Below are 21666 nucleotides of genomic sequence, written 5' to 3'. Positions count from 1 at the left end.
CGGTACACGTTGCGCGGCAGCTGGTTGCCCAGCCACCGCACCAACCGTGCGGTCATTTTTTTTCGCACGCACATGTCTTTTATAATTTAGGTAACTAGTTAAAAAACTTATTATATTTACTCGTCCGCGATATCACCCACTGATTCTGTCCTTTTCATCCATCATAGCGTGATGTTTTACAGCTTATGTGATTTTTTAATTGTTTTATAGTCTTTCTCGATTAAATCTGGTACTATCCAACATAAAGACAATTATTAAATTCGAATTTGTAGTTCTAGAGATGACCGATGACCGCTTCGGTAAACGTATTCTAGAGTGGAGACCGTGTCTAGGCAAGCGTAGTGTAGGGCGCCCACCAGCTAGGTGGAGTAACGATATCCGCAAGGTGGATGGTAGTGGTTGGATGCGTAGAGCTGAAGATAGAGTTCATTGGCGTGCCATTGGAGAGGCCTTTGCCCAGCTGAGTATGAGAACAGGCTGATGATGATGATGATGATGGGTTCTGAAGATTAATATGTTCAAACAAATCTACATTAGAATCTGGCTAACATAATATTGTTGTCCAGTCTACTGTGACTTATTTTTTTTTAAGTTTGTAGGAATAAATGTCTATGCTATTCAGGCGTGAAATAAGTATTTTTTGTCACCAATGGACGACACACTTTTTGCCTGGTCGACCTTGCCACGAGATTAAGAAAATGACTGCTTACTTTACCCATTAATAAGTTCATTGAACTCCGTGAAAACCATAAGAAAACTCGAAAACATATTTAAACGAAACACCCGAAAATATTTTTGCAATTTATTTCTATCGAAGGTAATAATTAGTTTTTTTATTCTGAAAGATATATTTTAAACAGGGTTCAGACAAACAAACAAACTCTTCAGATTTATATATTAGTATAGATATATGCTTCTGCCATTCATTCCACCCACAGTCAATAAAAACATAAAGACGGCCATTTAAGTAATTCAGATAACTTTGTCTATAAAATTACATATTTTATTACGACTATGACTACGTGAGTGACAGATTACAACTAGTTACTTAGTAGAGGAGCACTAATTTCGCGAAATTCCTACAGGAATAGGCAAAACTGGATTTTTATCTGCATTAGGGGACGTCCATTAATCACGTGATACTTAATTGAGGTGAGGGGGTGCAAAATCATAAAATACCACGAGGGGGAACGGGGGCTTTATAGAATATCTTCCACTTCCACTTCCTAACTCCATAAAAGAGTATACTAATCATAGTTAATTATGCATTTCTAAACTTAAATCAATTTAGATGATATTTTTTAGGTACATGTACGAGTATTATCTACGAAATGTTAACCCACTTAAATATTGGGGGGGGGGGTTAACCTAAAACCTCACCACATATCACTAAGGGGGAGAGGGAGGGGGTTAAACAACGCCAAAAGAACCTCACTTGATTAATGAACGGCCCCTTACTACAATGTAACAGTGCTAGGTACTTCATATTATTCAGTATAAACAGGCCCATTTAAATAATTGTGATAACGTTTTATGTAAACTATTCAATAGTTATTTAATATGGTTGTAGGTCAATGAATTTCAAACGACATCCACATAATAGATATCGTTTAACGTAATGTTTTTTTGCCAGCTTGGAATGAAAACAATAACAATTTGCTTTGACCGACATTTCATTATTATGTAAACATTAATTTAAACAATACGGAAAACAATGTAATACGAATAGTATCGATTTTCTTCTGTACACGCATGTTTTGTAATACCTAATTAATTCTCGAAAAATTACTGTTAAACATACATCAAGGAATACAAGGATCTAAGGAATACTTCGTTAGTAATTGAAAATGCTACTGACATTCTTAATTTCCCTAGAATAAAAGCAAGGTATCAAATGCTACATGCCATTTTGAGAGGCGCAAGTCCGGTAGTCAACGTAAACGAGCTGAGGGCTTAGTGCGAGATTGTTTTATGTAGTTATAAGTTTAAAACGAGATCGAAACGGTACAGCGTTAGGCGCTCTGGAGCCTTAGAAACGGGATATTACAATTGTGTCAGTAATGAGTCTGATCACGCCTCGCCCAAGTGCGGGAGAGTCAATGGATGATTTTCTCCTCTCAAAAAAAGCTCACGGTCCAGGCAGCTCTGATTGACCGGCTCACAGGAACCAACCTATCAGAGGGCTAAATGCGGTAACTTTCGGATCTCATTAAATGTAAAACTAACTCGTAGTAGGCCCTGTGATCATGATGACGATGAATAAACTTGTTATACCTACTTCTATATCAATATCTTAATGTGGATCACCACACAGAAGTATTTAAAACAGAATTATATCTATGGGATCACCCTTACTATTCGTAATTGTTATGTAAACAATGAATTGAATAACTATGCTTATGTACTGTGTCCACTAAACCGTGAGCGCCCCCCTTTTCCCAGAAAGACGACACACTATTATTGTCTTGTCTATTGAAAGTATAAGTGCGAAATGTCATGCTTGCTAAAATAACAATCTATTATATCAGGTCGTTGTCCCATTATTTGAAGTGGGACGGTACAGTCACCTATTTGCTTTGGTTGACTCATAGTTTTAAAAACGCTCAGACGATTTGCAATTGAAAATTGAAGATGTGAAGTAGATGTTTCTCCCAAATTGCTATTTAGCTCTGTGGCTTAACGTTTGATAAAGTCTGTCAGTTTTGCAAAGCGCAAAGGTCAGACAAAAATTGCCTATGGGATTTTTAAACAAAATATTAATTAACAAGCCAAAATCTGGAAATTCTGTGGGATTTCCACACGGTTTAATAAAAGAAAAATATGTAGGTAATGCATGCATTTTGATCTTAGACCAGTTGTGTCGGATTACCATATTATTGGATCATGGGATCAGGGATGGGAGGTATCAGGCAGAGAGGGGCATTTTATTAACGTTACATTGATCAATTATTATGTTATCTGTTTGACAAGAAACTCGACTAGTTTCAAGCCACACTAGAGGCTCATATTCATGAGCAGCATTCCGCGACACACGTTACATTGATATGTAGTTACTTGTACTTTGCATTTTCTGGGCAAAAGGCTTATAGTAAGAGCATAGTTAACACCGCCAAAATGGAGACGTTGTAATAGGAATTTAATTCAATCTATTTATTCCATTTTAAATCTAATCTTCTTCTTCCCCTCTTTCCAGATTGATGTAAGACGATGACTACAATAGTACAAAACGGGGACGACGACTCGTTTATTATCCTGGGCACATCTCCTGGCTCCAGCCTGGACATGAAGTGCCTTGAGAACGGTCTGGAGACCGGCGAGGTGACCTTGGACAAGGAACAGATGGAAGAAGCCATGAAGGACCTCTCGGACGAAGCCAATATGGCCTTCAAAGCACATTTCAAGCTTGGAGACTGTGTAAGTACCTAGTTGTCTTTTTGTCCTCTACTGGACTGGATATAGGTTTCTCTAATTTATTGTCCCCTAATTAAATAGATTTAATACCTAGTGTTTCCAGGCATTGTGTTCAATTCCAGCAAAGTTTTTAATGATATAAGCCGGTAAACGAGCAGACGGGTTACCTGATGGTAAGCAATCGCCGTCGCCCATGGACACCCGAAACACCAGAAGCGTTACAAGTGCGTTGCAGGCCTTTTGGGGGTTAGAAGCAAGCATTGTTTCACGTCCGTTTTCTGTGAAGCCGGTGGCATCACACCGGTCGAGCCACCCCATTTGTGCTGAAGTGTGGCTCTCCCACACTTCCCACAGTTTTGATGATACCCACTAAAAGGACACAGTCTGAAGCTGAATTTTGACACTAGTTTCTAGACTAGTTTGTTACGTAGTAAGTGATATTTGTTATGTCCGCGTTTGGTCATAAGAAATCAACACACGACAATGACTTATCATTTTAATATCAACATATTTTATCGAAAGACGAAAGATTATTATGGATATTTCTAGTAATGCAGTATCAAAATGAAATAGATGGAGATGATATTGTTATTTTCCCCATGGTTGTGACGTGACTCGAGGAAAACTATCGCTGATTCATCAATTTGATACTTTACCGTTATCTGTGCGTGCTTATCCATATTATGTATCACCTACGTGCTTGGTATAGTGCGTAAAATGCCTGCGAATATTTACACCGTAGCCATTTCTGTCCTGTGGCGACATAGGTATCAAGTATTTAGTCTGCAATAGGATATTGGCTGACGAAATGCTGACGGAATGATGACTTGTGCTAATTGTCATATGAGACTTTGTATTTGTTTGTATATCATATTAATTAGCGTAGCATAGAATGGTCGAAACGAATATCGAATTGGGTTCAATATAAACAGGTTTAGATAAATTTTAATCTATTGAAATATACGGCAACATTAAAGTTAAGCGAAACTTTATATCTTAGTTGTCTTCGAGGAGGTTTCGGTACAATACAGTACTCATTGCGCGAACAGTCACTATTACATGTTCCATTGTCTTCTGATCATTTCTGATGAATTAAAAGCTACTTGGTCTTAGGTCCGAGAATTTCCGAATTTGCGGACTGAATAGTACTGGAGATCCGGTTCGAAAAGTAGTAGTAGGAACGGGGTGGTTTTTAGCAGTGAGAGTCTACTTTTCGCCCCGCCTAAAAAAAAATCATTGGATGATTTTCCTTAAAAATAGGCTAGATTTCAGTTGCAGTCGGAAGTTATAGTTAGTCGGATCCATGTTGCACTAATTTTATTTATTGGCAATGGACAATTTGTCCACTATCTCGCTCTTATGATAAACGATGATGCGGCCTATGATGGAGCACGCCAACCCGTAAACAACCTATTCACTCGAACCTTGAAGACACCCTAGATTCATCATCATCAGCCTGTTCTTGCTTCTGCTGGACATAGGCCTCTCCAATGGCACTCCACTGAGACCACGCACACCCTGATTATTATATCGAATAGGTCATTAATTGAGGTTTCGTATCGACATGTAAGAGATTTGAAAGTACTTTCCGACTTGAACAATGTCGCTGAACTGGCTTTTTGACCTAGATCAAGATTTATGTAATAGGTAATACGGTCTTGATATGGTAGGTTAATTTAAGATCAATAAGTAAATGTAATACTGGAGCTGCGGACTACCTAGCGGGTTTATCGAGGCTCCGGCTTGAAAAGCAGGAGTAGGAACGGGGTGGTTTTTAGTCAGTAAGAGTGTGACACTTCCTCTCGCCACACTCAGAACTGGAGAAGTGATTGAATGATTTCCCCCCCTTAAAAAAAGGGTATACCAGTGGTTCTACTTGTTATGTTGTTATGTTTGCAAAAAGCTTGCATGAACTAGTTTTTTTTTCTATGTTCGAAGTCACAGTATACATACTTTTAAAGTACGTATCCACTTTCCATTCGTAGCGTTATTTTAAGCAGAATTTTTAATGTTTGTAAATAGTGTCCTATATGTATAGAATACAAACTTGCGAAGTCATGACAACTAAAGGGTTTTTTAGTATATTTTTATTGATAATCCAGGTCAATAGGTGATGTCGATAGGAACCAACATAAAGCACAGCCGATAAAAAAATATGTAAGAAAACAATAATATGCGTAGTAATTACGTAGACGTTGATACTGATCCCGTATGAGGCACAAGTTTATTTCGTCAAAGTCTTTTTTATAGTAGGTGTAAGCCGGTTAACGAGCAGACGGATCACCTGATCCAGTATAGCAGTCGCCGCTGCCCATGGACACCTGAAACAAAAGATGCGTTACAAGTGCGTTGCCGGTTGCGTTGTGTTTCCTTTCGTGTATAGTTTTACCAGAGGCCCAATTACCCCCCTTCCCCATATTCCCAATATTCCCAAACCCCGATTCCCCAACAACTCTTAAATTTCTAACCCTCAATAGGCCGGCAACGCACTTGTAACGCATCTGATGTTTCAGGTGTCCATGGGCGGCGGCGATTGTTTACCATTAGGTGATCCGTCTGCTCATTTACCGGCTTATACCATAGAAACAAACGACACTCATGCCCCGTAAAAGTAGAAAGTAGTAGTAGAAATGGTAACTTTATTCTAAGCTGCCGTCACCTCACAACCTATGCCGTACGGTAATTAAATTAAATAGTTATTGCTATTGAAGTAATAAAGATTCTATGCATTGTTTCATATCTACTGAGTGTATCTGCTATCTCGTTCAATCAATACTCCGCGCTTGATAAGCGACTGATGCAATCGTGATTCTCAATAATCTCCGGTAGTGTTTTGTTTATCATTTTTTTTTCACATAATATGGCTTTTCATGGCATTTATTCCCGACTAGGGTAGAGATATTCACCTCCATTTTTCATACACTCATTTTCCTGAGTTAATGATAGGAATCAGTCTTTAGAAAAGAACGTGACTTAACCAAATTGGTTATTTCAGCACGGTTGATTTGTTATCGTCCGATTTCCCTATTTTTTTTAAATAATGACTAGACTTTTTCCTATAGGAAATATTTCCTCAATATATTTTTTTTCTACTACAAACAACAACAATCAAACATATACACATCCAGACTAGAAAATCAATTCGTGGATTACACAAAGAGGTGCACTTGCTCCGTACAGCTGATTGTCCAGTATCCACCCACCGCACTAATCATGTATAGTCCAACCAAGGTCAGTTCAGTGATTCCCCAGCCGTATGAACATGAATGACACAATAAATTCTCACTTAGTACTCATGTGAATATTTTCCTGTAAAAATTGGATTGTTTATAGCTGGAAGTGACACAGTTTGAATCATGCCTTTGTAATGCCACACAAACTCTCTCATGATCAAGTGTGGACTTATGAAGATTCATTGAGCAGGGAATTTACGCTGTGCGCCTGATTAATGATTATAAATTGCATTTTCAATTGTGTTACTGTTTCATGTTGGTTCATTCAGTGCGTGGTGTTAAGTTACAGGGCCTATTACTTTTTTGATGACGGAACCCTTCTATATTCTCTTTATTTGGGGATAAAAGAGTAGGGAGTGTCGGATTTTTAACTTACTTAAACCACCCTGGTGGACACCCTCAATATCTATTATGGCACATCCCAAGGGAAGGGCCTAAAAAGCCGGTAAACGAGCAGACAAACCACCTGATGGTAAGCAATCACCGTCGCCCATGGAGACCCGAAACACCAGAGGCATTACTAGTGCGTTGCTGGAGTTTTGGAGGTCGGCTTTCTAGTAGATAATGCATAATGTGTTTTTATCATATCAGTAGCGCGATCAAATAATCAAAAGTAAATCATTCTTCCGTGTCCATAATTAAGGTCACACAAAGTCAGATTGCATCGGTAGTATTACTTGATACGCAGAGCTCCGAACTGCCTAGCGGGTTACCAGGGTTCGGGTTCGAAAGGCAGGAGTAGGAACGGGGTGGTTTTTAGTCAGTAAGAGTCTAACACTCTCTCTCGCCTCGTCCAAAGCGCGAGATGTCATTTGATGATCCCCCCCTCTCCCCTTAGAAAAAGATTACTTAATATTACTTTTTCGCTACGTCACAAAACTGATGTACGCCCCGGGCTTTTTTTGAAGTTATCAGATATTCTTGTTGCTCGTTATCGATATAATCAATCAGTCAGTAAATAAATTCAGTTTACAAGGCAGTCTGTAATGTGTTTACACACGTCAAGTTAATCGTCAAATTAGTCCTTGACAAGGCTGTGAATACATTTACGGTGACCGGTAGCTAGAATTAATCGGCAATCGATTTGAATTTTCTTATTGAAATTACGGTATCTATTGGACTTTTTAGGGTTCTTTTGTTACTTCTGTGTTGCATACTGAAATGGATAAGTCGAAAAAAATATTAGAACCTCTTTGTTTATGTCTAGGTATGCGAACAGAAAGACATAATTAGAATATTATTGTTAAAAGCTAGCGTATTAATGAAAACAAGGGCGAGAGAAACACTACAAGAAAGTTGTGTCCCAAAAATAAAAGCATATAAAAATATTTTAAATTACACCTATGTAAGTATAACTTTGACCAGGTTACATTACATCACTGGATTGAGAAAAATACAATAACCTCTCACCTTATACACATAACCAACCACTACTACAAATGAATCACCAAATTTTTATTATGCAAATCGATATTTTTTCGTTTCCAAGTTTGCGAAGTAAATACGTTTCTAATCAGTGTCATGTTTGAGTTTCGCCGGTCTGTGTGTGCATAGCTTTAGTTTGCGGCACGTGTCACTGCGACTGCGAAGGGGGTTTACCTAAGATAACTCTATGAAGGAAACAATTCGCAGGTCGTAGTGACAAAGTTGATAGCATTCATTTTATTCTAGACTTCGTTTGAGCTCGGTTTTGGGTCCTAGGTTTTTTGTTTTATGGTAGAAAGTTTGGTCTGAGTGTAGTTCAAAATCTGTCTGAAATTTAGGTGTTATTGTTGTTTACTTTTGGTATCGTTTGTGCATGTAATCAGGTGGGATTGGTGAACCATCAGGTAATTGAAAGCGGTGCCTTGTATTATAATCGTATGTTTCTTTTGAAGGCTTTTGAATAAATGTTTTTCCTTTTTTTTCATACATATCATTATATCTAAAGATGGTTGATACTTTAACCCATTACACACAAGACTGTCAACTGTTCAGCGAAACTGATTGTCAATCATGGTGAAAATCGCCACATATCGAACTTATAAACCTACTAGTAAACCTGGCGAACTCTGTTTCGCCACCAGTGATGTTCCCTGTTTTCCTGCTTTTTTTTTTTTGATTTTTTCCTTGCTATAACCCTCACGGAGCCCGAGTCTTTTCCAACGAATGCAAAACCGTGGAAATCGGTTCGTGTTGTATTCTGAAGTTATAGTTCTGTTTCTATGTCTGAAAGGAAAACCCGATTTATTTTTTATATTATAGACTAGCGGACCCGACAGACGTTGTCCTGTCTACCTGTCTTTAATTTGAAAATTTGTTGGATCTAATGTAAAACATTCCAAAATCAACAACTACTAATAAATTAAAAATTAATTAAAAAAACATTGTCCAGCAGACAAAATTGCTAATCTAAACCATTCTCAGATCTCCTTGAACACACACAAAAAAATTCATCAAAATCGATCCAGTCGTTTAAGAGAAGTTCAGTGACATACACACTTACAGAAGAATTATATATATAAACAGAAGAATTATTGTATATATAAAGATAAAGAATCCTTGACTAGGTGCTAACAAATTCTTCTCTTCTCCCTCCAGCCATCTCCAGCTAGCATGATGGTAGCCAGCACCATCATTACGGACGACAGAAGCACAGAAGAGCTCCAGAAGCGATTCGGGGAGATTCTGGACGAAAATGTGATATTGAAGGAGACTTTAAAACAGAATAATGAGTCTATGAAGGAACAGTTCCTGCTGATAGCGTCCTGCCAGGAGGACATGATGAAGACTCATGTTCTTCACAAGGAGAAGTTTGAAGAGACCAAAGGATTGGTGGAGAAGGTATGTCCTCGTTTTTTTCTTGGTAATTATACCTTGATGTAGCGGTTTTGTATATACTTAGACTCATTTAGACAGTACGGATTGAGGATTGGCCAAATTAAAAGTACCCTTAACCAACGAGTATGCATAAAACTACTGATGACGGTTGATGAAGCTAAAGGTGTAAAATTCGTAGCAATTCCATTGTCTCTGCCTATCCCCATGGGAGTCAGATCTGACGTTATGTATGTATGTGGTCTACATACACGGTTTATTCACGTTGCTTCAAAGACCCTCTTTGAAGTAGCTCGACTAGTTTCAAACTACGATAGGGACTCATATATTTTTGAAAATGTTGCATCAGCTTCAGCTTCAATTACTTTTAAGTTTTGGCTTTCTAAAAATGTCCTAAAGCTGAGTTTATAATGGATAAAAGTTAGAAACGGGACTGAACTCTCTCCCATTCAAGTTATTTATATTACCTACATGAATCATAAAGTTTTATGAATCATAAAATGTGTTTTACATACATGTAATATGTCATAGGTACTGTACTGAGTAGCCACTCTTATCAGGAGATAGGTAAAGAAGTAGGTTTTACCTACCGGTATGATTAACTGTATTTGGTTTACCTCTATCCTTTTATCAATATATTTCGGTCTTAAACTTGTAAGTAATCTTGATCATATAAACTGAATCTTTCGAAAATAATCTTCATTTACTTATATGTAAAAATATTTACATGTGTTGAGCAAGAATTGTTATCTTGTGGGCCTTTGAGCACAACTTAATTGTAAGTTGATCTTAAAATTGAATGGTAGCGATAACTAAGGTTTGAGTATACCAAACTAGAGTTTGAGAGCTGCTCAATCATTTGAGCATTCGTTAAATATTTGAGAGACGATTCAGTATTCGGGCATTAGTCCGGTACCCTTAGTACGAAATTCCTTTACGTTTAACGAAATCAAAACAAGAGCGCATTCGGCACTTTGATTGGCCGGCTCCAATGAACCAACCAATCAGAGCGCCGAACGCGGTCTCGTTCTCGTTTCGGTTAATGTAAAGCAAACTCGTACTAAGGGTAGGTACTGTACTAGATTTGTATAATAACTACCTAACATTGGTTAACCTATAATTGGCAACTGTGTAAGTCCTAGACATATAAAAATTGTACTTTAAGCTTTATCTACACAGAAGCCTTTATTAATAAATAAATAAATAAATAACGCAGACGTGGCGACACGCAGACGCTGCTCAAATGAAGAGTCCCTCTGTAACTCGAAACTAGTAGAGCTTTTCTCCATTACTATACGTGAGTAAACCGTAATTTTTAATAAACTGTACTCGATGTTTTCTTCCACAGCTTCGCCAAGAAAACAAAAAGCTGAAATCTGAAATAGCAAGGTTAGCTGACACCGAAGCGAAATCTTTAGTCAGCAGTGAGACTGGCGAGTCAGTGGTGGCCACCAATGTGGCGGACCCTGCACCTTCGGGCCCATCGTCAGCCCTGGAGTTCGTGACGTCACCAGATGACGATACCATCAACAAATTGACCTCGCAGTTGGAGCTCGTGGAAAAGCAAAGGAGACAGGTAAATTGTTTATTTATGTTTAATAACCCCCCTTCTCAATCTTCCTAATCCCCGATTCCCCAACAAACCTTTAATTCCTAACCCCCGAAACCCAAGGCACTTGCGGCGATAATTTACTTACTTACTTACTTATAAACATTAAAATGTAATTAAGTGTAATAAAATTTATCCTTATCGTCCAATTTCTATCGCTATAACCTCAATGACTAGCTTGTCTAAACTGGCATACGTAAGAAATTATATTACCAACTAGCTACTACAGCGCAGTTTCAGCCGCTCTGCTCGGCTCCTATCGCACATAGCGTGATGTTTTATAGCCGGGAAAGTCGTCTCGAAGACCTGTATTTACTGCTGTAAATTCTTCCACATCCATGTCCATGATTTGGGTTATACCTGTAAGGAAGAAGAAATTATAGCCTTCCTCGATAAATACACTATTCAACACAGTAAAAATTATGCAAATCGGACCAGCAGTTCTGGAGATTTACGCGTTCAAACAAACGAAAACGCTCTATCCAGGGCGAAAAAGCCGAGAGGAACTTTGCCTCTAATTTCCCATATTATTCCAATTTGGAATTAAGAACTAATATGATGTTGTATCATATTAGTTCTTAATTCGATATATATATTCAAATATGATGGTTGTATCATTACAGGTGATAGTAGAAAATGAGAAGTTGACGTGGCAGAAAGAGTCTCTGGAACACATAGTGGACGCCACATCGAAGGAGAGAGATGACCTCAAAGAAAAACTCAAGAATGCTGAGGTAAGGTTATCTATACAATGTGATAGGGGTGGGACTTCTAACCCGTTAAGGCTGAGTACTACATCTAATTTTATCAACAAAAACATAATATGGGGGGTTGAATCCCTAATTGAAAATATTGAAAAATAGTGATTTTTTCGGTAAAAATAATTCACAAATGATTTTTTTTCTCACCAAAACATTATCAAACATATGAAAAAAGTAATGAATTAGTTAGCCAAGGTTATTAGCTACCGTTTGTCGTTTTTTTTTGTGTCTACGACGCGTACAACCTTTGATATCAAAAAAAGTAAAAAATATATTAAAATAGCCATAACTTTTAGGGGAGGGATTCGACCCCTTCGACCCCCGACTTTTGTCGATAAAATTAGATGTAGTACTCAGCCTTAACGGGTTAGAAGTCTCAACCCTATCACATTGTATACAGTAGAAGCTCTTTATTGCGTAGTATGCGTTCCGTAAATATGCCGCGAATACAGAAACCGTGAATATGGAATGGTAATTTGTATGGGGTTATAGGGGATACGTTCCTAGATGACGAAATCAAGAAGCAAATAGTAGATAAAAAAAATGTTTAATTGAACTTTCTGATCATACAGATTGCCTGATGATAATATTATTATCATCAGGTTTAGGTCACACTAGGTTTAGGCAGAAGTCACAATCTAGACGTAGTTGTAATAAGGTCTATTTTATTTTTTTATCCTTCTACTGACGCGTTGACAAAGGATAGCGAATGTATTTTTTAGGTTACGCACCGATATTTTGATTCTATCCGCGAATAAAGAAATCTTAGACCGCGAATATAGGAATTGGATCGCATTTTTTCAATCCGCGAATAGTGAAAACGCGTATGAAGGAAGCGCGAATAAGGATCTTCTACTGTATAGTCTTTCTTTCTTTAATGAGGAAACATTTATATATTTATTTATATTTCACTGTCTAAGTGATCGAAAGTACTATTATCTGAGCTATTAAAAATATATATTGTCACGTCAAAAGAAATCGATTTTTAAGCGACTTCAAAAAAGGAGGTTCTCTATTTGACCTGTGTACATGTAACTTTGTGCGCGATTATCTCACGATTGGCCGAACCGATTTTGATGCCGGTTTTCAGAAAATTGTTTGTTACACTTAGGAGCAGGTTTTAGTATATTAACCCATTTCAAAAAGAGGAAGTTGTAGTCGGGTTTTTGTAAACGTAAAACTCGATTATTTTTCTTTGCTTAAATCCGTTTTAGGGATTGTTTACTAATGTATCTATCTATTTTTAATCATTTTAGTACTATTCTAATCACTTATCGTGGTTCCACACTAAAATTGACAAGTACAATGTTAATTTTCAGCTTCTTCTATCGACTAAGGATACGGACCACGCAACAGAGGTCAACGAACTCAATTATATGATACAAGATCTACAAGCACAGTTGCAGTCTGCCACTAATACTTATGTAAGTATTTTTTAGGATATTAGACTTTATTATAGAATGAATACAGTTCATTTCTAAATGGCTGGCGTCGTAATAATATAATGATGATGATAAGGCATCTGTGCCCTTACTACGAGTTTGTTTGAATGAACCAACCAATCAGAGGGCTTAGTACGAGTTTGTTTTATATTTCACTAGATCGAAACGAGTCCTACTCATTACTCAGTCACTAGGAGTTATTACTGTCTAGTCAAGAGGACAATTTGCTAAGTATCGTGTATTAAATTATTATAATTAGCTGTACTTCTTTACAATAATTTGTGGATTACACAGTTAAATAAATGGAGCGCGAACCGAACCCACGAATCATTCCACTGAGCGAACTGTGCAGTATCATATACATATAGCACTTTCTTTTTATCCCAGTCATAGTTTTATATTGCAAGTTATATATTAACATAAAATATGTCCATTCCAGGCCAGTATATCATCAGAGGAGGTGGCCAAACGTGACCAGCTGATGCACCAGCTCGAAGGCAAGGTCACCACGCTACAGGCTGAACTCAAGACTGCACAGCTCAAGATATTGGAACTCGAAACTGTTAAGGTAATTATCTATAACTAGCTACTTCCGCGCGGTTTCACCCGCTCTGCTCAGCTCCTATTGGTCATACCATGATGTTTAATAGCCTATAGCCTTCCTCGATAAATGCACTATCCAACACAAAAAGATTTTTTCAAATCGGACCAGTAGTTCCGGAGATTAGCGCAAACAAACAAACAAACAAACAAACTCTTCAGCTTTATAATATTAGTATAGATTAGTATAGATATATAAGTATAGATATTAAAATAAGTCGGGTTTTCCTTCCTGACGCTATAACTCCAGAACGCGATTTCCACAGTTTTGTATTCGCTGGAAAGGTCTCGGGCTCCGTAAGATTTATAGCAAAAATAAAAATCAGAAAAAAACCAAGAGAAAAGCCCATCTGGTGGCGAAACGGAGTTTCCGGGGTTTGCTTGTTATTCACGTGATACGTAGAAAAGCCATGTTTTGGCTTGAATGGGTTGGCTCGACCGGAGTGATACCACGGCCTCACAGAATACCGGCGTGAATCAAAACGTTGTGTGCAACCATGTGAGTGAGGTTACCGGAGGCACAAACTCATAAAAATGAAAGAATAATACATGTCTGTAGTTTAGGGAACAGAGAGTAAAGTTCCTTAAGAAAAGGAGGATCCTCCGACCAGGTGAGGTGATCGTGTCTGGCGGGCTTTCTGCCCAACTGTTTTTCGTTAGCATTTTACTGTAAGAGTAGGTAGCATTTTTAATAGTTTGGTATAGCACAAGTTTGCTTATGTAAGTGAAACAACTGAATAAACTCATTATTATGAGAAAGTTATAATACAAGTATAATAAAACTGAATAAACTTTGGAAAAACAAATATCACGTGCTGAAACACGGGGAAATTATTATCATTTTTACATCGACTTCATTATTTTATATTGACCCTTTAACCGCCGCAGTTGTATATAAGCAACTTAATATTTTATAGTTGCAACTGCGGTGGTTAAAGGGTTAAGCATTTCCATTACTTATTTTAAAAAGTTTTCCATAAGTATCCTTTACAGTCAAATCTGTATCTACTCAATACATGTGATGATGATTTGAGCCCTAAATTAACTAAAATATGCGGTTTATTTAGTTACTTTTCGAGAAAGCTCGACTAGTTTCAAACCTTAACGGAGCTCATAATCGTAAGTTTATGAGTGAGTAAGGTAAAATATATTAAAATATACTTTTAAGGTAAAATAATTATACTTTTAATATACGTTAAATAAATATACTTTTTTAAATAAAATATACTTTTAAGTCAGTATCCTTTACAGTCATTTTAATATACCATGGCTATGTCTCATAATAATTAAAAAATCTTCAATCTTTTCCCTTTCAGCTGGAGTTTACGAAGCTCAAGTCAGGTGTCTCCGAAGCCATCAGGATATACAAAGACCAGATACAGGATCTACACATCAGGCTCAAGGAGGCCGCTACTACTGTAAGTCATGTTTTTTATCTTTATACTTGATAGAAGTAGAATTTAGAGTTTTATCTGTTCCTGTTCCGCCGTTTAGGAGGTTTTTAACTTAGGTATATAAAATGACAGCTGATTTTTATTGTTACATTTATTATAACTAGTGGTCGCCTAGTGGTTGAAATTCAACCATATACGATTTAATTTACAATACCACTTAACATACGTTCAAGGATAATTTTTATTTAACTCAAACTCAAACAAACTCTTTTATAAAACTCTATTCATATGAGACGTCAATATCATCGCAATATCTATCGATTTTGACGTTTTGTCAAATACGATCAGATACTATGCATGTGTGTGTAATGTTTTATTTATTGATTTAATGTACTTTATAAGCATTATTTTTGAAAAATATTAGCGTCCTGCACTTCTCCTACACATAAACTATAAGTGTACCAAATTTTATGCTCCTACGTCCGCGCAATTTTCGTAAATAGCGATCCAATGTTTTTGCATCACGTATTAATATATAGATATAGCTTGTTCATCTCTATTTTTATAATAACTATCGTGATACATACTAAATTAACTAAAGATTACGGTTTAATCACATAAATGAATGGAAAAAGCTCTACTAGTTTTGAGTCACAACGTCGGGTCCGCACACACTGCTCATGATGAAGAGTCACTCGAAACTAGTAGAGCTTTTCTCCATTAATAATACGTGAGTAAACCGTGTATTTTTTTAATGTATACCTCTATCCATCTGCCAAGAAATAAAAAGCTTGACCATAAAATGCTTATCTGTTGTTTACAGGTGTTCCAACCGGTTCGATTCTCGATCAGTTCAGAATCTGAGAACTCGTCGTCGTCGGAGTTCGCGAGTCTGATGTCGAACGTGAAGCTTTACGACAAGACGCTCAAACATTTAGCCGAGTTACTGAATGCGCTGACGCATGGGTGAGTACCGATACTTGTATATTCTTTTATATAATGTATGTTTTGATAACCGCGGAATATTTTTACCTAATTTGCTTTTGTTTATAAGCTTAGTATTTTTTTTGGTCGAGCGTAATATTTTTTTTATAGTATGAAAAATTCAGAACAACAGAATTCTCTTTAAAAGCCCTTCGAGAGTCCACTATCATTGTAGTTCGCCCATAACAAACGTACGAACTCAGTCATATCATAAGTCATTTTTGTCAGATCTCTCACTCACTCACTTTTGGGAATAACGGAACTCTCGCTCCCACTGCTAGTGTTGTGTGTAACAACAAAGAAGGGATTTGTCGATAGTCATTAGCAGGTAATGAAAGAAAGGTTAACGAAATAATTCAAAATATTGTTTAGGATGTATTTGGCTTTTATAACACCCAGGGCAATAGTAAGGATGGTGGCAAATAATCTACTCTGTTCTTAACGTCACTGAAAGTAATATTTCTGTTTGCAGTATGTCAGACAGTCTAGTCCAGACCCTCGGCTTGATATCGAGCCTTCACGACTACAAGCTGGAGAGGGTGACGGCAGAGCAGTTCAAGGCCGGCCTCACTGAGATTAAGCAGCAGATGGAGAAACAACACAGCACTGCGCTTAATAATATGTAAGTAATAATAATAATCATATATATTTATTTGCTTAGAATGTAGGTGTACATAGGAATAGGATTAGGAAAAGTAATTTAGTAGTCTAATCTTTTAATGAGATAGCTTTTGGCTCGATACAATTATTTATATAGACTTTATTGTTGGTCCAGTAGTTGAAACTATGGCGGTCGTGTAAAGCGTTGGATTCGATCCCAGGATCAGACAAATATGTTTGGTTTACAAAAATCACACAGCACTTTGGCCATAATGGAGTTCGGGGTATGGCAATGAGCTTGCACCCTGTCGCGGTGGACTTGTTCATAACTGCCCAAGAATTGGTGTAACATGGAATTAATACACCTCTACATACTTCTTGGGTGAATAAAAACGAGTTATGACATTTAAAAAAATCCATATACTAAATCAAAGACATTTCAAAGTTAAAGTCAAAATTATTTATTTCAAATAGACCGGGAAGGCACTTTTGAACGTCAAAGCAAGTACTCGTATTAAAGATTTAGATTTCAGCCATGATCGTTCCACTGCAGGGCAAAGGCCTCCCTACCCTCCTTTTAAATTAATATCTCATTGACATTATTTTCAGCGGTCAAGTGCGAGGCACGCTGTCAATATTCGAGGGTATATTCAAGGAGTACAGCGAGGTGCTGAAGAAGGCGGTGTCCCCTATGCCGCGCGTGGAGCGGGCGCCCAACGTGGAGGCGCTGACGGCCGCGCTCGTAGCTCGCGGGCAGGAGCTCGCCGCGCTGCAAGCAGAGCTCGCCAGGCTCCGGGGGCAACAGGATGATACTGAGCTGCTTAAGGCTCAGATGGATTTGTATAAGTACGTATTTTATTATTTTTATCTATACTAATATTATAAAGCTGAAGAGTTTGTTTGTTAGTTTGAACGCGCTAATATCTGAAACTACTGGTCCGAATTAAATAATTCTTTTGGTGTTGGATAGCGCATTTATTGAGGAATGCTATAAGCTACAAAACATCACGCTATGATCAATAAGAGCCGAACAGAGCGGGTGAAATCGCGCGAAAGTAGCTAGTATATTATAAAGCTGAAGAATTTGTTTGTTTGTTTGAACGCGCCTATCTCCGGAACTACTGGTCCGATTTGAATAATTATTTTTGTTTTGGATAGCGCATTTATCGAGGAAGGTTATAGGCTATAAAACATCACGCTACGATCAATAGGAACCGAGCAGAGTGGGTGAAACCGCGCGGAAGCAGCTAGTTCGATATATCTATGACCAAAATTAATATATAACCGATTTAAATCCAAGTTCCTGATCCGTGCAGGTAATGAAACAATCTGCCGGCTTCTATTTTTCCTGAGATATACAACTGGGTCTTTTCAGGGTCATAGTGACTAAGTACTATCTTTTTTTTACCTTTAATGGGTCGACGTTACATCTAAGTGAAGATCTTTGCTTCGCCGTTCTGGCAAAGCGGGATGGTGGCCAAAATCAGACTTATCAACGCCAAAAAATCCAACGAATGTCATAAATCGGCGTCATTTCTTATATTGTAATTTGGAAATTATCGTTCTAAAATCATACTTTAATTTTGAAAATAAGAAGTTGAACGCTATATTTTTGTTCAGGAGTGATTTTGAAGCGGAGAGAGAGTCACGTCAGAAGATGGCGAGTGAGAAAGAGAATCTACAGACAGACGTCAGGACGTTACAGAAACGGAATCAGGAGCTCACGCAACAGGTATATATTGATACGGAAATAATTACAAACTGTTACTGTTTTATAATACCTAACATATACGGGAGTGACTGGTAATTAGTGAACGATATTTAAACACGTGATCGTACTCATGATTACAAACAACTTTCCCAAAGTAACTTTTTTTGTATACTCTTTAGATTTATTTTTATTACAATAACAAACAACGAAACTTCATTAGTGCGCGCGCGTAAAATTCAAAAATATCTACTAGTCTTCCTATAACGCGGGCGCGGGCGTCTCGCCGCTAACAGCTGTTGACGCGAAAGCACGTGCGCGTGAGATTTTGTTTTACGCACTCTCTCGTCTCACTCAAGGCGGGGGTGGCCGTAGGAAGATTTTCCTTATTCAAAGAATACCCTTTTCGTGAACATCAATCTAGTTTGTACTTATTATTAGATTTAGATTAGATTTCAGCTATGATCATCCCACTACAAGTCAAAGGCCTCCCTACCCTCCTTCCATTCCTCACTGTTTAAACCTTTTTGCGGCCATTCCTCGTCATAGATGTCGAGTTCGTCCGTCGTTCGTTGTACTTATTATTACACATGCATTTTCTATCTAGTTGGAGGAAGTCCGCAAGATCAACCCGTCAGTATACCGGTCAGCGACGAGTAGTTCCCGCAGCAGTACGAGCCGGGGCTCCACGTCTACAGTGCGCACTACGCCCACGCGACCGGCGCCTGCGCAGCCTGCCACTACCGGGAACATGGTCAGTATACTTGTATATGTATTTAGTTTTTTTTTATAAACTTGTTATGTCTTGGTATAAAGTTTTTATTAAATACAGATGTATCTAGATTCCTTGGATTTGTAGATCAAAAAAGCAGTATATGTTTCCTATCTGCAGAGAAATTCGTATGAAGTTTTAACGTTATTTTGAGTGTTAAAATTAAGACAGTCCTAATTATAATGTCACTGTTTTGGTGGTAATACAAAACAATACAACATAAAATCAAATACACAAAATTGCATGAAGATCATTTTTTGAAGATACGAACATGAAGTACGTTGTGTAAATCCCTTTGGAAAGGATCTTTCGACCGTTTGGTCGTTATTTCTCCTGGTGTGGTGTTGCACAACGATACATACAAAATAAATAAAAAAACTACATAATATAAATTGTCCTACTTCCACTTCTAAACGTGACATCCTACAAAAAGGTTCGCAAAAAGAAGAAGTTATCAGATACGCCGGAGGAGGGCGCTACGAAGGAGAGTACGCCGCCACCGCTCCGCTTCGACTGTCCAGTGTGCGACCAGCCCTTCAAAACTTTGATCTTGTTACAACAACACGTGGAACATTGTCTACCATGATTGTAGATTAGGAGACGCTACCACTAAGTCGCATCCTTACGATATGTACCTTCTGCTAATGGTTTTGCCCGCTGCACTAAGGCAAAAAGAAGCTTATTAAGCCACGTGTTAATCCATAGGTATAGGCTATAATATAGTCTGAGATAAATACATACATATACAGTTCAGTCGCATGAAAAATTAAAAAACATAAGCAGCAGGAAGTAGGACATTTTTGCGAGTTCTTTTTTTTAATAAAAACTTGGTATTTCCCCACGGACTCGTGTCTGTGTCGTCGAGTTTCGAATCAGTTCTTTTGTGTGCATAAAACATTTCTAATTAGAATTATTTAAAGATGTGATTTTGTGGTAGCGTATCTATTACACTTTCTTTATTACACATTATAGAAGAAGAACCCATGAAACAGTAATTACTATTTCATGTTCTATTTTATTTACTGTTTAAGATCTAGCACAATTTGATAATAATATTAGGCTTATATGACTATAAGCCTAATATTGACATGTCTCTCTAGTCTCCGAATTAACTTAAATTGTCGTAGTAATTTGTGGTACATCCGATTTTCTAAAGCATTTAAGTATATGCATTTTTCAATCATTAAATTAATTAATTTTTAATTGTTAAAAATAGTACAGTTTAATTTATTAATTCGTTAAAAGGAGTACAATCTAATTCGTTAAAATAGTACAATCTAATTCGTTATAATAGTACAATTTAATTTATTGAAACGTACATATTATTGTGTATTGCTCTAATTTACTGATAGATTTAACAGTTTTTTTTGTCTTCTTATTGTTAAATATTTATTGTCCTGCTATGCAAATTGATTCCATTATTATAATAAATCAGATTTATACGTTTTTTTGTAACTTAAGGTTAATCAGCAGATAAATAAATATCTAGGTAGATAGAAATAATGAATAATTAAATGAGTTCAGAAGTAATTTATGTAAAACTAACATTGCATTTATTTTTATTGTCAAACAGTTTTTGTAATAGGTAAAGAAATATACAAAAAATCTTTTACTTTGCGATATTTTAATTTATAGTTATAATGATAATTATACTATAGGTTTTTTACAGTATATAGGTGAGAAATGTGTTTTTAAGTGTCGTGTGCGTTTCAGCCAACAAACTCACTTCCTATTTATTAACAGTTTAATAACAAACACCTCTGCCTATCCCAGCGTGATGTTATGTTAAAATAATCGATTTTATAACATATTTATGTTGTATTTCGTGTGTAGAAGTGAATATGAATGATTGTTACTAAACTTAGATGTGATTTTGTTTTTATTTTAAAGTTATTTTTGAAATAGTAATTATAATAACATTAACCGTTTTGTGCATGGAGTGTACATTAATTCCTTTTTTCGAAATATTATCCGATTATACTCTTGGTTTAAGAAAATAATACTTTTTTATCTGATTATTTTTACAGGATTTGCTCTAGTAATTCGGTCCTTTGAGCTGACAATATTATGTTAGCTAAATTAACAGCAACAAATACCCTTAGTACGAGTTTGCTTTACGTTTAAAGTAATCGAAACGAGAGCGCGTTCGGCGCTCTGATTGATTGGTTTATTCGAGGCGGCCAATCAGAACGCCGAACTCGCTCTCGTTTCGGGTAAAAATATAGTCTAACCGGCCCTAAGAATATTATTGAACTAAAATTAATCAACAATAAAACCAAGATTATCGTTGAACAACATTTCTCTTAAATAAAACGCATGGATTGTAGATCTAACA

At 37.0% G+C, this 21666-nt stretch overlaps 1 protein-coding gene across 6 annotated transcripts in view; it reads left to right on the top strand.

Moving 5' to 3' along the window:
- The window catches only part of LOC118266174 (optineurin), a 29214-nt gene that overhangs the window by 2948 nt on the left and 4600 nt on the right, over positions 1–21666 (top strand). For 3 of the 6 annotated variants that reach the window (XM_050694694.1, XM_050694692.1, XM_050694693.1), the window contains exons 2-14: positions 3194–3414; positions 9225–9467; positions 10810–11037; positions 11694–11804; positions 13151–13255; positions 13713–13841; positions 15190–15291; positions 16091–16233; positions 16724–16873; positions 17461–17697; positions 18472–18583; positions 19167–19313; positions 19765–19963. In XM_050694694.1, the coding sequence (XP_050550651.1) occupies positions 3208–3414; positions 9225–9467; positions 10810–11037; positions 11694–11804; positions 13151–13255; positions 13713–13841; positions 15190–15291; positions 16091–16233; positions 16724–16873; positions 17461–17697; positions 18472–18583; positions 19167–19313; positions 19765–19917 (2067 nt within the window). In that variant the 5' untranslated portion in view covers positions 3194–3207 and the 3' untranslated portion in view covers positions 19918–19963. Of the gene's footprint in view, positions 1–3193; positions 3415–8318; positions 8474–9224; positions 9468–10809; positions 11038–11693; positions 11805–13150; positions 13256–13712; positions 13842–15189; positions 15292–16090; positions 16234–16723; positions 16874–17460; positions 17698–18471; positions 18584–19166; positions 19314–19764; positions 19965–21666 lie in introns of those variants that run through there. The other 3 variants (XM_050694691.1, XM_050694696.1, XM_050694695.1) reach the window with 3 other exon arrangements.

Source organism: Spodoptera frugiperda, chromosome 7 (assembly GCF_023101765.2).
Source record: "Spodoptera frugiperda isolate SF20-4 chromosome 7, AGI-APGP_CSIRO_Sfru_2.0, whole genome shotgun sequence".
In the NCBI taxonomy this organism is placed as follows: Eukaryota; Metazoa; Arthropoda; class Insecta; order Lepidoptera; family Noctuidae; genus Spodoptera; species Spodoptera frugiperda.
Note: the sequence above shows the minus strand (reverse complement) of the source record. Positions and strands in the feature narration are given on the sequence as shown.